We start from the raw sequence: 18027 nt of genomic DNA, 5'->3' as shown, positions 1-18027 counted from the left end.
CTAAAGCAACGATGTTTCAAAGAGCTACAAGATCAAGGATTTTCAGAATCAAATATAGGTATTAATATTAATTTTAATATACTAAACTTGAGTTATGTATGTATACAGGGTGCGTCTCGAAAGTGGCTCACCCCTATAACTTTTTTATTTTTTCAGATAAAAAACGACACGTTAGTATATGACAAATTAGGATTGACTGACGTATTAAATTGTTTTTGGTCACTTCCTGTTTCTCCGGAAACGACTATAACTTTTGATTTTTAAATGACACCCTCAGTATATTTCTATTTTATTTGATAGAAAATAACACTCTGAGTAAAATGACATATCACATGTCAACTTTTTACATTTTTTGCTTAAAAAAATAGAGTTCCATGGCTATGTTAAAAACACTAATTTTTAATGAAATAGGAAAAATAGATTTGATAATCTAATATTTTTCGTGTTTAGTCCTGGCTGGTTAAAAGCTCAAATCGTATTTTTAATCATATATCAATTTTTTCAAATATTTTTTTTATATTTTTTCAATAATTTGGTACCAAACCCATTTCGAGTCAAATTGTCGTTATGAACCGCATGTTACAATTACCATGATACAAATAAACCATATGCGAAAATGTTAAAAGTTCACATATGATATGTCATTCTAGTCAGAGTGTCATTTTCTATCGAATAAAGTAGAAATATACGGATGGTGCTATTTAAAAATCAAAAGTTGTAGTCACTTCCGGTGGGGCAGGAAGTGACTAAAAACAATTGCATACGTCAATTAATCCTGATTTATGTCATATAACACACCAAATGTCGTTTTTTTTATCTGAAAAAATAAAAAAATATAGGAGTGAGCCACTTTTGAGACGCACCCGGTATAATTGACCGAATGAGAAATAAATTAAATTTCTATTTAATTATTTTCATAATTTAGTCTTGGAACCTTATTTGCACATGCGCTACGATGGTACCGATTGCGCGCTAATGTGTGGTCCTTGGAATCCCGATGGTGCTACTACTAATCCAAAACACGGCGATTTTCTGCAAACTTTTATTAGAAGATACAAGGCTGAGTTTGGATTTGTCATCGCTCATAAGGATGTTATAGTCGACGATATTCGGGTAATAATACAAAAAAATAAAACAAAAATATAGCGCAGTATTTAATAATATCTTTGTTTTGTAGGTCAGAGGCGTTGGTAAGAGTGATATTGAGTTAGAACAACCTTTAGATGTTCAGAAAGGTGATCCAAATCCTATAACAGTGACGAAAGTTTATTTTGAATCCGGATATGAAGATACAAACGTGTATCAGTTGAAGGACCTTTTTGCCGGGCAAACATTAAAAGGTATAGAAAAGCGTCTAAAAAAAGCAGCAGTTTATTTCCAGCAGTAATTATTCCGCTTTTTGACATTTGACATTATAGACGTGTATAAAATATAGAGTAACAAAATTACATTGATTTGTTTTCTGTATGTTAGAAGCGAAATGTAAACAAATCCTTTGTTTATTTATGGTTTGATTTAACCACAGATTTAATATAGCCCTTTCTTGAGATGTAACAACGTCACGTGTAGTTTCAGAAACTTCATCAAAACAGAAATATAGTGCTAAATAAATATATCTGTTTACGCCACAAGCATTTTGAAATATTAATTAAAAAAGCGGTATTAGCTTCATTAAATGAACTTCGCTTGGTCCTTAAAGGAAAATGGGAAACATAACGCAATATGATATATGCAGCCTCAATGACAGTATGAACGGACATATACATACAGGTAGTTATAGCGCTAAGGGAGGCCATACAAAGTATTAGGGATTTTTTTTTATTTTTTTTCTGTTTGTATACTTGAGTATACAGATTGTTTTTGTAATATTGTTAGTTCTGTTATCGTTATTCAGGATTATTAAAAGCAGGACTGTATCATTACTGTTTAATATTTTTTAAAATGTAGTATAGGCTATCCAATGCAGCGTAATATGACGTTACGACAAAAATTATCAAAGCCACATTGTTATATTGAAAAATATAATTAATAAGTAATAATTGCAAATTGTTGGTGGCAAGTTCATTTCGCTCTTAAAAATTAACCAAGGCATGTATTGACGTGAGCCAAAAAATAACATGCTCAGGAGACATGGTTCTGACAAAAAATAACGTTCTAGGAAAATTTGCTTACGAAATTATTGCACAGGGTGTTTTTAAGGTAAAAAAACCATTCGATAAACGCTGTATAATAAGGCCCAATACTAAAGTTTATACAAAACTGAGGTTAAAAATTAAAGCTGATATATTTATATATAGTTTGGCAAAAAAATCATGACAATTAGGCTAAAAATAAACAGAATATGATACTTTAAATTTGACGAAAATTTTTTCCGTTGTTTTTTTTTCATTTGTCTCAGTTATTTTTGTTAAGTTAACATTTCTGTTCTTTTAGTTTCATCTTTTCTGTTATTCCTCTATTTTTTAGTACACACATTCTTGAAGTATTTTTAAGAAGAGTAAAAATATGAATTGTTCAAATTTAAATAATAGAAATTATACTCCCTATTAAATACACTTAGATGCAAAAAAACGCAACGGAGAAATTTTTTGTCAAATTTAAAGTATCATATTCTGTTTATTTTTAGCCTAATTGTCATGATTTTTTTGCCATACTATATATAAATATATCAGCTTTAATTTTTAACACATTTTTAGCCCTATTTTTATGATTTTTTTTAGCAAACTGTGTATAATTATATCAACTTTAAATTGTAAACTAAGTTTTTTTATAAACTTTAGTATTTGGCATATTATACAGGGTTATTCGAGGGGTTGTTTTATTACCTTAACTTTAAAACACATTTTTTTTTCTGCTTGTATACTTAAGTATTACAGGTGCTTTCTTTAATATCGTTAGTTCTGTTATCGTTATTAATGTTTATTAAAACCAGGACTGTATCGTTAGCCTTTAACCTGTTTTTTTATTTATTATAAAGTATTCAATGCAGCGTAATATGACATTATGATAATAGTCACCAAAACCATCTCGTCATATTAAAAAATTACATTCAAAAGTAACGATAATTGAAAAAATTGCAAATTGATCGTGATCAGTTCATTTCGTTCTTAAAAATTAACCAAAGGATGTATTGACCTGAATCAAAAAACAAAATGCTCAGGAGTCATGCTTCTGACCGTAAAATTATATTTTAAGAAAATTTAAACACGAAATTATTGCACAGGGTGTTTTAAAGTTAGGGTAAAAAAACAACTCCTCGATTAACTCTGTATAATATGGCAAATACTAAAGTTTATAAAAAACTGAGTTTACAAATTAAAGTTGATATAATTATGTACAGGTTGATAAAAAATTCATGAAAATAGAGCTAAAAGTAACAAAAATATAACACTTTAAATTTGACCAAAAATTTCTCCGTTGCGTTTTTTTTGCATCTGAGTGTAATTTGAAGTTAATCTGTTTTTTTTACTCACACCAACCGAAATTTATTTTGAAATATGCCAATTTTCATTGATTTTCAGCAAAAATATAAATTATTCATAAAAACTTTTAGAAGATTTTTAAGATTGTAGACTTTAAATTGAGTAACATTTTGTTCAGGGCCAGCTATAGTAATGGATCAACTGAGCACGATCCTAATCGAACCGGATTGCACAGCTGTCATAACAAAATATGGCGATATCAAAATCACTATCGGCACTGGAAAAGTCAAAGCTATGGGTCCGGAACTGGACTCCATCCAGTTAAGCATTTTCAGCCATAGATTTATGAGTATTGCCGAACAAATGGGAAGGTACGAGTTTTGTATATTTTTTCTATTTCGGAACACAGATTTCAGAACAGAATTATTAAGTTTTATGTAAATAATTTCTTACCATTTTATAAGAATAAAATTCTGTTGTAGAAGGCATTTCCATCAAGTGAGATTAATATGTATATCACTTGAAAGAAACTCCCTCGAATCATCGGTTTCAAGTAACCAGCCACGAACCCTACCCTTAAACACCTCATCGGACAATAGTTTATACCCATCCGGGAGTTTATTATAAAACTTCACACTCCAGTATCTAGCTCCATCTCGAGACCTTTCTAACCTATGTATAGGGATACTGAGGTGTTCCGCCCTACGAGTATCATGAGAGCCGTGCTGGGCATTTGTGAGATATTTTTCTGTATTGATTTTAACATATAATATATTTTCGAATATATAAAGATTTGGGAGAGTAAGTATATTTAATATTTTGAAAGTTTCCCTGCAATCATCCCTGTAGCCCAATCCTCCGACAACTCCCACAGCCCGCCTCTGAAGTGCAAAAACCCTGCGCCACTGAGGTTTTTCAAATATAATACCACTAGTACCACTAGCAATGCCCTCCCCCCCCAAAAAAAAATGTCTACTAATTTCAATATGATGCCAATAATACCCAAGTAATGCCATTCAAATTTTAGCGTTTCTAATTTATGTAACATATTTGTTTAACGAATTAACCTGTAACAATAGTGGTACGTGGACAGATTTCTTACCACGTAACTTAAAGGATTAAAAAAAGTCTAATTATATTTAAAGATCCCATAACAACATAACTAATATTTATATTTTATTCCGAGTTTTAATTTCAAATAATAAATATTTATAGAATAAATAAATATCCTTTATTGACTTAACATTTGTTTTTAAAAATAACTCTAAAAATTATTTTTATGGGTGGTTTTAAGAGTGAAATTTCTTTACGCGCCCTGGGAGTAAAAATTCAAGGCCGTGACACACAAATTAGTTTGTTTTGTAACTTTTCTTATAGATAAATAAAATATTTTATACGAGTAATGCAAAGTGATTCCCTCAAAAATAACATCATAAGGTGTATTACAGGCGCCAAACTTAGAGTTACATTGTAACCACAAAAGGGAGAATTTATGACCTTAATAAAACCTGCATGTTTGCAGTCCATAAATAAATTTAATACAGATTATGGCGAGCATCCACCATGGTTAGGGATAATTCAATAATCCTTTCCACAATAAAATTAGGTATTATTTATCCTTCGATACGGTGAAAAATAAAATAAACTAATTAAAAAAAAATTGAAAACTTGTATCACCTAAGACTCATTAATTTCAAAAACTGTTAGATATAGGCTAGGTACAGAACATTATTGAGTATAGTCTTAACTAAAAGTTTTCTACTTTGCTGTAGATTGTAGTCATTTCCGGTGAAACAGGAAGTGACAGAAAGTAATTGAATACGTCAATAAATCCCGATTTATGTCATATACTGACAAACTGACATACCAAATTTCGTTTTATTATCTGTAAAAAAAGTTAGGGAGACACTTTTGAAAAACACCAGATATATTAATCATTACTTGGATATAAATATACGTAATAAAACTATACAGGGTGTCCCAAAAATAAGTGCAAGTATTTTAAGGGGCGGTAGATCTCGATAAAAGAAATATATTTTCTCTTCATCGTTTTTCAAATAAGTAAAATAAAAACACTAAATCACCACAATACACCAAAACACTTCTACTTTTACACTGGACGCGCGTTTCGCTAACCATGTTAGCATCATCAGCAGATGATTATAAACTAAAGTACAATCTACAAGTTGAGCGTTTATATACTCGCTCAGTGGGCACCGACTGGGCGTGGCAAAATCTAGCCAACCGAGTCAGAGCCAACTGAGCGTAACAGTTAGATTTCCGCACTAGAGTAGTAGGAACAAAGAACTTGAAGGAATTGGACCGTTGACTCTGTTCATACTATCTTTACATTTATTAATTATGATGCTTTCATATGCATCTAATTGCCTGTAATTTGAGACTTGTTTAATTAATTTTAAATTATTAAGATCTATACAATGTTCATTATCAACAATATGTTCGGCAACGCAAGATTTATCCGGTCTACCATATCTTATCTGAGCTAAATGTTCTTTAAATCTAGTTAATATTGATCTCCTAGTTTGCCCAACATATTTCTGATTACAATCTTTACAAGAAATTTCATAAATACCCGACCTTTCCAGTGGAGGTGTTTTATCTTTTGGATTACCTAATAATTGTTGTAATTTATTATTAGCACTATACACAAGTTTATAATTGACATTCTTAAAAATTCCTTTTAGACCACGGGATAACTCTCTATCAAACGGTATCGAAAAATATTTAGACGTATCTTTCTCCACTTGAAAAGTCGAATTTTCAGAAATCATTAACCTATACCTATGTCAGATAAGATATGGTAGACCGGATAAATCTTGCGTTGCCGAACATATTGTTGATAATGAACATTGTATAGATCTTAATAATTTAAAATCAATTAACCAAGTCTCAAATTACAGGCAATTAGATGCATATGAAAGCATCAGAATTAATAAATGTAAAGATAGTATGAACAGAGTCAACGGTCCAATTCCTTCAAGTTCTTTGTTCCTACTACTCTAGTGGCGGAAATCTAACTGTTACGCTCAGTTGGCTCTGACTCGGTTGGCTAGATTTTGCCACGCCCAGTCGGTGCCCAATGAGCGAGTATATAAACGCTCAACTTGTAGATTGTACTTTAGTTTATAATCATCTGCTGATGATGCTAACATGGTTAGCGAAACGCGCGTCCAGTGTAAAAGTAAAAGTGTTTTGGTGTATTGTGGTGATTTAGTGTTTTTATTTTGCTGTGTAACACCAAAGGTTCCAACCCTCAACTGTAATCTTCAAATAAGTTCAAAATAACGGAGTTCTTTTACTTTGAAAATTTCCAAAAAAAATATTTTTTGCTAAAATTTTGAGAATATGTTGACATATTAACAAGAAATTACGTTTTTTAACTAAAAACTAAAAAAATCCAAAAATTTTTGCAAAAAATTTCGAATTTTCATTTTTTTTCGCGAAAAAAACCTCATAGGCGTATTTCTTGGGTTGAACTATACTACCAGTTAAAATATTTGCACTTATTTCTGGGACACCCTGTATAAACATTTTATACAGGGTCGCTGTTATGTATGGAAACGGTCGATTATTAGGTAAAATATAGGAGGTACCGCAAAAAGTTAAATACAAAAGTTATAGAATTTTTAAATATCTATTAGAGAGTAATACATTTAAGTTGTTAAGGGTCGGTCATAAAGGCGTGGAACTTTTTTTTCGTTTCATTTTTTTTAAATAGAACCCCCTGTATATTATTGCATATTTCAATTCTTCCTTCAATTCTAAGCAAAAATCGAAATACACTCAATGTACCTCAAACCAACCGTTGCCGATTTATTGACTTTTGAACATATGACTTAAACAATTTGATATATGTAATTATTAATTTCAATAATGTTCAGTTTCATTTAATGATGCCATTCTGCCGAAACTGTGATACTGTTGTAATGAGTTTTTAAATGCCTATTAGCTACTAGTAAATTTACCATACCATACATACCGCAATTACTCGCTGACGAGTATTTCACACGCATCAGAAGATGGTCACGCAAGGCGTTTTCTTTCATGAGCTTTTCTGTGACTGAAAAGCCCGATACGTGATGTTATCTGTCTACCGCACTCCAGACATTCAAAAATAGTAAATTTAAGTATACAGGGTCGGTCATAAAGTTCTGGCACATCAAACTTTTTTTTTAATAAAACCCCCTGTATATTATTGCAATGCAATTCTTCCTTCTATTTTAAGCAATAATCGTAATACACAATGTACATAAATTGAAGAATTGAAATGTTAAACGAATATTTTGTAATTTCCTGACTTGATATAATCTGATTTTATACATCTATAAATGTTAACTTAATAAATAATTAATGTCAAATATCATGAAGTATCACAGTTTTGGCAGAATAGCATCGTTAAATAAAACTGAACATATCGAAATTAATTAAATCAAATTGTTTAAGTGATATGTTCAAAAATCAATAACTCGGAAACGGTTAGTTTGAGGTACCTTGTGTGTATTTCGATTTTTGCTTAGAATTAAAGGAAGAATTGAAATATGCAATAATATACAGAGGGTTCTATTTAAAAAAATGAAACTTTGATGTGCCACGACTTTATGACCGAAACAGTATACTTAAATTTATTACTCGCTAATAGATATTTAAAAATCCTGTAAATTTTGTATTTAACTTTTTGCGGTACCTCCTATATTTTACCTAATAATCGACCGTTTCCATACATAAAAGCGACCCTGTATATGCTTAAACGATTTGTTAATTATAACTGACGTGGATAGGAGACATCTATTCTATTCGGTATTAATTTCCATTGCATAAAAAATAAAACCTGATTAATAAATTATTAAAAACTGTTATCCTCCAGGAATCCTTGTCATGCATTCGTCCAGTCAAAAATATCCCATTAATAAAACGTATTTAGTTCGTTCCAGTGGCAGAACCATTAAACTTTAGACCGTTGGCTGCAAGCGCATGCACAATTTTAATCAGCATCCTACATAATTAAACAATATTTCGCGATGTTGCTTTTGTGGCGCCATCTGTTTTGTCGCTTACTAATTGAATTAGGCGAGGAGCGAGGAGGAAAGCAAGTTTAGGGTTGCGAATTGGGAATTAATGCGAAATAATTGCGGAATCATTGGTATTGTTGCGGAAGAAAATGGTCGAGGCTCGTTTGCTGGGCAGCCTAAAATGGCGATTTAATCGTTTTGACAGCTGACAGAGGAACGTGATGGACAAGAAACTATTCTGATTTTCAGATAAAATCCATGAGTGTGGCATTGTTCGGTTATTTAATCTGTATACAGAGTGTCCCAATATTCCTTGGACACAGAACTACTAGTATTTTTGGAATTAAAGTAAGTTTATTGAACACTTTATTGAACACAATTTACCTCTATACAAAAGTTCCTCGTTTGTACGTTAGAGGGCACCAAATTTTAAAAAAGTAACACATTTTTTAAAATATTTTAAGAATCCAAGTGGCGAACTGTTTTGAGATTTGGTATACCATGTTTTGTTAAGTGCTTTAACATTATCATTATTACATAAATAATTGTTAGTAAAAAAAATAAAAATAAATATTTTCCAACTCCACCGACGCGACGCACGCGACGATTTCTTTCAGTAAAATAGTCCTCCAAGTATTTACTTTATTTTTACCTCTTGTAAAAAACGGAACATCGCATTGTTTTATTCCAAAAAATTGGGGTATGTTTTTTATCGTGTGATGTTATTTTACAGATACTCCAGTTTTTCGGACAATATATGAGATGGTATAAAACTTTATTTCTGGCTAATACAACTCTCTGGTAACTGTGACAGGGAGGCTTCTGGGCACCGAATATTAACTGTATGGTCTAGGTCAACACTTAATTTTTCCTTGAGTTTTCCTCCACTTAATTTTAAAAATCACAAAACACACGTAATAACACAGTCCAAAATGCAAAACATTTATTATTTCTATTTGATATAATTTGACACAAAATTATAACCTATAATTTGGCAAGAGTTTGACAACTCTCAAAAATAAGTAAAAAGTGTGCAGATAAAAACAAGTAAAAAAGTTCGTGCTTAGTTTCGGAGATACAGGGTGTAGAAGTTTCAATTTTATTTCGATTTTATCCAAATAATTTCAGAAGTAACGTGAATATTTGAATAAAAATTAGTGCCTGGGAGTTTTTTGACATGAGAAATTTGATTTTAATGTCAATATTGCTCTTATTTGTAGGGGGCGCTACCTGCATGTGATTTAACTGTTTTGAAGAGTAATAACTTTTCGTCCGTCTTGTATAAAACTATGGAGTGAAAAAATATACATTTTCGTGATTTTTTACGTAAAAAAAGTATCTTGGTAAAAATCGCTTAGAGCAACCGTTCTGAAGATATTTAGAATGAAAATAGTCAATGCATGTCATTATTGATAAAAAATAAACACACGTTGAGTAGATAGTTACTTGACTGTAAAAATAAATTTAGAAAATTGTTATTTTTTTGAATTAGTCATAAACTTTTGTGCGAAAATAATGATGATAAAACAGTTTCTGTTGAACTCTTGGCACAAAACATTTCAAATTTATGATTACAATCTAATAACTATGTAGTCAACACGTTCAATTTATGTCAACGATGACAGGTATTGATAATTTCGATTCCAAATATCTCGAGAACCATTACTCGTAGCAATTTTTACCAAGATACCTTTTTTACGTAAAATGCTTCGTAAGTGTATATTTTTTTACTCAGTAGTTTTATACAGATATGAATAAAAAGTTATTACTCTTCAATCCGGTTAAAAAATAGGTAAGTGGCACCTTCTACAAGTAGGAGTCATATTGACATCAAAATCAAATTTCTCATGTTAAAAGACTCACAGACACCAATTTTCATCCAAATATTGAAGTTACTTCAGAAATTATTTCGAAAAAATCGAAATAAAAATGAAACTACACTCTGTAAACTAAGCATTTTAGGACATACATTAATACGAACTTTTTTACATATTTTTATCTGCAGAAAATGCTTATAATATTCCGGAATACAATTCGGACCACCCTGTATAGGTAAATTTTATTATTAATGTCAAATATCATGAAGTATCACAGTTTTGGCAGAATAGCATCGTTAAATAAAACTGAACATATCGAAATTAATTAAATCAAATTGTTTAAGTATTATGTTCAAAAATCGCAACCTTGTGTGTATTTCGATTTTTGCTTAGAATTGAAGGAAGAATTGAAATATGCAATAATATACAGAGGGTTCTATTTAAAAAATTGAAACTTTGATGTGCCACGACTTTATGACCGAAACAGTATACTTAAATTTATTACTCGCTAATAGATATTTAAAAATCATATAACTTTTTTATTTAACTTTTTGCGGTACCTCCTATATTTTACCTAATAATCGACCGTTTCCATACATAAAAGCGACCCTGTATATGCTTAAACGATTTGTTAATTATAACTGACGTGGATAGGAGACATCTATTCTATTCGGTATTAATTTCCATTGCATAAAAAATAAAACCTGATTAATAAATTATTAAAAACTGTTATCCTCCAGGAATCCTTGTCATGCATTCGTCCAGTCAAAAAATATCCCATTAATAAAACGTATTTAGTTCGTTCCAGTGGCAGAACCATTAAACTTTAGACCGTTGGCTGCAAGCGCATGCACAATTTTAATCAGCATCCTACATAATTAAACAATATTTCGCGATGTTGCTTTTGTGGCGCCATCTGTTTTGTCGCTTACTAATTGAATTAGGCGAGGAGCGAGGAGGAAAGCAAGTTTAGGGTTGCGAATTGGGAATTAATGCGAAATAATTGCGGAATCATTGGTATTGTTGGCGGAAGAAAAATGGTCGAGGCTCGTTTGCTGGGCAGCCTAAAATGGCGATTTAATCGTTTTGACAGCTGACAGAGGAACGTGATGGACAAGAAACTATTCTGATTTTCAGATAAAAATCCATGAGTGTGGCATTGTTCGGTTATTTAATCTGTATACAGAGTGTCCCAATATTCCTTGGACACAGAACTACTAGTATTTTTGGAATTAAAGTAAGTTTATTGAACACTTTATTGAACACAATTTACCTCTATACAAAAAGTTCCTCGTTTGTACGTTAGAGGGCACCAAATTTTAAAAAAGTAACACATTTTTTAAAATATTTTAAGAATCAAGTGGCGAACTGTTTTGAGATTTGGTATACCATGTTTTGTTAAGTGCTTTAACATTATCATTATTACATAAATAATTGTTAGTAAAAAAATAAAAATAAATATTTTCCAACTCCACCGACGCGACGCGCACGCGACGATTTCTTTCAGTAAAATAGTCCTCCAAGTATTTACTTATTTTTTACCTCTTGTAAAAAACGGAACATCGCATTGTTTTATTCCAAAAAAATTGGGGTATGTTTTTATCGTGTGATGTTATTTTACAGATACTCAGTTTTTCGGACAATATATGATGGTATAAAACTTTATTTCTGGCTAATACAACTCTCTGGTAACTGTGACAGAGGGAGGCTTCTGGGCACCGGAATATTAACTGTATGGTCTAGGTCAACACTTAATTTTTCCTTGAGTTTTCCCTCCACTTAATTTTAAAATCACAAAACACACGTAATAACACAGTCCAAATGCAAAACATTTATTATTTCTATTTGATATAATTTGACACAAAATTATAACCTATAATTTGGCAAAGAGTTTGACAACTCTCAAAAATAAGTAAAAGTGTGCAGATAAAAACAAGTAAAAAAAGTTCGTGCTTAGTTTCGGAGATACAGGGGGTGTAGAAGTTTCAATTTTATTTCGATTTTATCCAAATAATTTCAGAAGTAACGTGAATATTTGAATAAAATTAGTGCCTGGGAGTTTTTGACATGAGAAATTTGATTTTAATGTCAATATTGCTCTTATTTTGTAGGGGGCGCTACCTGCATGTGATTTAACTGTTTTGAAATATAATAACTTTTCGTCCGTCTTGTATAAAACTATGGAGTGAAAAAATATACATTTTCGTGATTTTTTACGTAAAAAAGTATCTTGGTAAAATCGCTTAGAGCAACCGTTCTGAAGATATTTAGAATGAAAATAGTCAATGCATGTCATTATTGATAAAAAATAAAACACACGTTGAGTAGATAGTTACTTGACTGTAAAAATAAATTTAGAAAATTGTTATTTTTTGAATTAGTCATAAACTTTTGTGCGAAAATAATGATGATAAAACAGTTTCTGTTGAACTCTTGGCACAAAACATTTCAAATTTATGATTACAATCTAATAACTATGTAGTCAACACGTTCAATTTATGTCAACGATGACGGGTATTGATAATTTCGATTCCAAATATCTCGAGAACCATTACTCGTAGCAATTTTTACCAAGATACCTTTTTTACGTAAAATGCTTCGTAAGTGTATATTTTTTTTACTCAGTAGTTTTATACAGATATGAATCAAAAGTTATTACTCTTCAATCCGTTAAAAAATAGGTAAGTGGCACCTTCTACAAGTAGGAGTCATATTGACATCAAAATCAAATTTCTCATGAATAAGACTCACTGACACCAATTTTCATCAAATATTGAAGTTATTCAGAAATTATTTCGAAAAAATCGAAATAAAATGAAACTACACTCTGTAAACTAAGCATTTTAGGACATATACATTAATACGAACTTTTTACATATTTTTTATCTGCAGAAAATGCTTATAATATTCCGGAATACAATTCAGGACCACCCTGTATAGGTAAATTATGTCCAATAAACTTATTTTTAATCTCAAAGATACACGTAGTAGTTCTATGTCCACGGAATATTCGGACATCCTGGATATTTTAATAACGTAGAATAATATGATATAACACTAACGCAATAGAATTGCGAACCAAATGAAATTTAATAGATAAGTATCGAAAAATTAATTATGGTGGCCTTTTGAGGGGTTAACGCAATATAGTATTCTACAATAAATACAATATTAATTATTATCTGAACATGAACGTTCGTAATGTAATTATATAAAGCTATTATATTTTGTGTTCAACCTATATGTTAATATTATAACTGAGGTGGATTTGATACTCCTTTTCTATTATTAATTTCCATTGGATTAATTTTCATTGAAGTTATTTTAAAAATTTAGTATTACTAAATTAAGTCATTAACAAGTTAAATAAAGGTGTTTGTAGGTTAAGTCTGAAAATTTGTCTTGATAACTATTTTCATTAAAAAAAATTAATAAAATTATTATCTGTTAGGCTATGGCCCAACATAAAGCTCGTAGCGTAGCGTTTGGCAGGGAGGAGTGCGTACAGTGTGAGAAAATATGCGTCAATCCGCAATATGCTACGCTGTATGTGGGGCCACTTCGGTTTATTTTAATGCATTTGAACGCTTCGCGGTCCTCTCTGCTCTACGCTACTCTATGATATACGGGCTCATATTGGGCCAAAATTTTAAATGGCTTTACTACAAGAAAAAACTACAATTTTTAGGTATAGAAACTTGATATATCATTAAAAGCAATTTCTCTAGTGTTTTAATTTTTTTAAATAATACACGTATTGTTAACTATAAAAGCAGGAATTTGAGCAATTTTATAGCAAACGGAAATAATATCATTAATCTTCCCTACCCTTGTGACTGTGTGATATTCAACCGGTTGCTTTAGACAGACATTTTACCAAAGTTTATTCAAGATAATGTTTTTGTGAATTTTATATAGGTTTTATGTTTTCCTTCAAAAACTGTTAAAGCTAGATATAGTAGAGAGCTAGTATAAAAGAAAATTATGAGAAATGAAAATAATTTCCAATATTAAGTTTTTAATAATATATTTGTTCCATTAAAAACAACAAATATGCTACTACTTTTAAAATAAAACACTATCGTCAAACGTTTCGCCGATGAAAATACGCAAAGGCGTATCTCGAATTTTGACGAAATTTAGATAGATCCGACAATGCACATAAATTTAAATGCTCTTCAAGTTGTTACGTTAAGGCTTATCTCTAAAACGCACTGTTCGCTTATGGAAAATAAAAAGTTAAGGGCGTTTTGTTAATCGCATAACGTAAAGGCGTATCTGAAATAGTGTGTTAAAAAACCCTTTATAGTATATTTATCAATAATTTTTATCGTTTTTCTTATTAATCTTGCCTTGAGTTAAATAGCCTCCAAAATTGAATCTCCCAATTTTAATGCTCCGAGACTTATGTTTAAAATAGTAGAGTCATTTTTCTTAAAATCGCTCTCCTGAAAAATCGCCAAAAACGAGTTAAGCCTTTACGTATTTTCAACGGCGATTTAATCTATCATTGCTGCGAATCACCCTATATATTATTCGACAACAAATAAAATATATATTAATCATTATCTGAGCATCAATGTACGTAATAAAATTATATAAAGAGTTTATATTTTATGTTTAACCGGTTTGCATTATAACTGACGTAGATATGATTCTCCTTTTCTATTATGTATTAATTTCCATTGTATAAATTACTACAAGACACTTACAGACAAAATTAGTTAGCTAGTATTACTAAATACGTCATTAACGAATTAAATAAACGGTGTTTTATACATGGTGACGCCTCTCATACGCCGCGGAAGCTCCAAGGAGAACGGTAGTTTATATCGAAATGAAATTTTGACAGCATATGTAGGTTGTAGAACTGAAAGCTATAAAAATATATAGAATTATACAGGGTGTCTCCAAAAAAAGTTGCACATCAAAGTTGTATTTTTTCTAATGAAACGCCCTATATATTAATTTATTTTCGGATTCCGGGAAAAAAATAGTTAAAAAATAGAGTTTTATTAAAGAAGCATACCTAAAATCTTAGGACTTTGACATATTTCACATTTTGTGAAAATGAAGAGTAAATTTTAAATTTCGATAACAGCTACCTAAATTTTAGTTGACCTTGTATAGCCTGATATTTAATTAGAGTAACCATTGTATGTTAAAACAAATTGAAATTTGACCCGAAAAGTTATACAGGGTGAGACAAAATTAATATGGAACATTAGTCACTTTTAAAAGCAAGTTACTCCCTTATCTAAAATGGAACACCCAGTATATTTTTCCGGTGTTCAATTAGAAGTTAACATTCAAGGATCACAAACCGCTTATTTTATTAAAAGATTCTTTATTTTCGAAAAGACATAACTACCACAAGAAGATCTGAGATGTTCTGGGAGCATCTGAAATGGAATTATAAAGATATCTTTAAGGTGTCATATTCTTATAACGAGAAAACGTCAGTAATTGCGATAATTTAAAAACTGAACTTTTTAACACATAACATGCCATAACTCCAGAAACACTTTATGCTGGAAGTACACACTCGCCGAGGCGACCCGAGACGTGACAAAAAAGGACGGTCCTAACCAATAATAATGTATAAATCGTTAATTTTTGGTGGCGTCTCGGGTCGTCTCGCCGACTGTGTACTTGCACCATTAGATATTAATTTTTTTTTATTTTGAAGATAGGATTTTTTACAATATGTTTACGTAAGAAAAAATCGATAAGGTTCTTTTTTTCCATTCAAAAATTATAAACAACCCATCTATTTACTTTTAGAGCATAGCAATTTTCAGCAGTCGTGTAATTTTTTTATTGATAGAGATTTTCACTTACTGTCTACGAAGAAAATACAGCAGAAATATTAAGGAAGTTTTTGAAAAAACTACAATCAATTGTTTCTAATAGATTTCGAGATATCGATTTTTGAATTCAGAGTTCTAATAGCCCGACCACTATCGAAAACCCACTCAATTCCACTTATTTTCACCAAAAATGCAAGTATTTCTAGCTTGCACTTAAAAATTTTCAAGTTATAAGGAAAATTACAACGACTCGTTTATAAATAAACAAATAAAGTATCACGAGACGTAGTTAAATCGTGAAGCTGAACGCATGATGTACACCTAGAACTTAAGTATTGACAAAGGTACGGACAGCGTCTTCAGATGGAGCGGACCGTACGCGCGGTTGTTTTTTCAATATAGCTCATCCGGACGGAGCATACGCGACCCATGTAAAATCGTTCATATAAACTCATGGTACTTGCTCGAAGTCGCGGACGGTCCGTCGCGGACGCTCCGCTCCATCTGAAAACGCTGCGATTGGGTCGACCGGCCAACTGCGATAAATCTGCCATATCACCTTCCACGTCTCTTAGCAATGTGTACAGGGTGGGTCAAATTCGACGCTTTTAAATAGAAACACTCTTGTTTATAGGAGATAGACACAAACTAATATCGGTGTCTGGAGCTCAATTTCTGTCAAAAACATGATGGTGAAAACCGCATATCGATATCTGTTACAGTTTCGGAGTTATGGGGTGTTTTTCAAAAATATGCATTTTTAACAAATCGCTGTAACTTTTTAGCTATGGAAAATTTTATATTTTTATGAAAACATTTCCAAAGTACCTTTTTACGTAGAATTTAATGGTTTAAGAATAATTTTTTTAAAATTAATAATTTAAGAATTATCAACAGAAAATTTGATTTTTTATATGCAAAATATACAGGACACCCTGTATATTTTTAATTTATTGAAAGGAATTTAAAATTACCTTTCCAAATATATAACACACTTGATATTTTGCTCGATTCCTCTTCGAGATATAGAGTATATAAAAATTCGCCCGCTTTAAATAAGTAGGCTTTGAACGGCATCGGCTGTAATGCAAAAAAAAATCTAGCTGTGAGCATCAATTAAAACGAAAATAATATTTGCTATGAGAGATGCAGAATTTTATAACAATTTAAAATATATTTAACCAACATCAACTCATTTGACATCTAATCTATTTGACAAAATCTAATAACAATAAAAATAAATAGCAAACCAAGACATGAGATTTTGCTACAGGTGTTCGACATATCGACCGTCTTCTGTTATGGACAGACGGGGCAGTTTCTGAACATTTCTCGCGGAATTTATTAGCTCAGTGGGGGTGAAAAATATCCTCTCATAACTGCTAAGTATTTCTAATTCTTTTCTAGATTATACGGATGAATAAGGAACCTTTATTCTTCCGCAAATATATCCATAGAATTAGATCCATGGGCACTAAGTCAGGCGGCCTCGACGGCCAATGGCTGGGATCTTGGTTTGGGAGCTATTCAATTATTCTTGAAATTGGCTGCAAAAATTTGCTGATAACTTCAGCGTTCAGAGGCGGTGCGTCGTCTTGCTGGAAAAATATGTTTTCGAGTCCCATTAAGGGCATATCATCAATAAGGGGTCCACAGCCTACTAGTTAAAAGTGGCGAACTTTTAAAAATTCTGTATTTTGAAGGGGATTATAACAAAATATCAAGTGTGCTATATTTTTGGAAAAGTAATTTTAAATTCTTTTCAGTTAATTAAAAATATAGATGGTGTCTCAAATAAAAAATCAATTTTTCTGTTGATAACTCTTAAATTATTAATTTTAAAAAAATTATACTTAAACCATTAAATTCTACGTTAAAAGGTGCTTTGGAAATGTTTTCATAGAAATACAAAATTTTCCATAGTAAAAAAGTTACAGCGATTTGTTAA

The 18027-nt window shown here is 31.0% G+C and overlaps 1 protein-coding gene across 1 annotated transcript in view; it reads left to right on the top strand.

Moving 5' to 3' along the window:
• Positions 1 to 6: 6 nt before the first annotated feature.
• Positions 7 to 18027, top strand: part of LOC115888938 (5-oxoprolinase-like) — a 100273-nt gene continuing 82252 nt past the window's right edge. The window contains exons 1-5 of the mRNA XM_030908828.1: positions 7 to 58; positions 926 to 1113; positions 1178 to 1340; positions 3601 to 3793; positions 3905 to 3920. Coding sequence (XP_030764688.1) covers positions 946 to 1113; positions 1178 to 1340; positions 3601 to 3793; positions 3905 to 3920 — 540 coding nt within the window. The 5' untranslated portion in view covers positions 7 to 58; positions 926 to 945. The remainder of the gene's footprint in view (positions 59 to 925; positions 1114 to 1177; positions 1341 to 3600; positions 3794 to 3904; positions 3921 to 18027) is intronic.

This window comes from Sitophilus oryzae, unplaced genomic scaffold, assembly GCF_002938485.1.
Source record: "Sitophilus oryzae breed Bouriz unplaced genomic scaffold, Soryzae_2.0 scaffold_809_pilon_pilon, whole genome shotgun sequence".
In the NCBI taxonomy this organism is placed as follows: domain Eukaryota; kingdom Metazoa; phylum Arthropoda; class Insecta; order Coleoptera; family Curculionidae; genus Sitophilus; species Sitophilus oryzae.
Note: the sequence above shows the minus strand (reverse complement) of the source record. Positions and strands in the feature narration are given on the sequence as shown.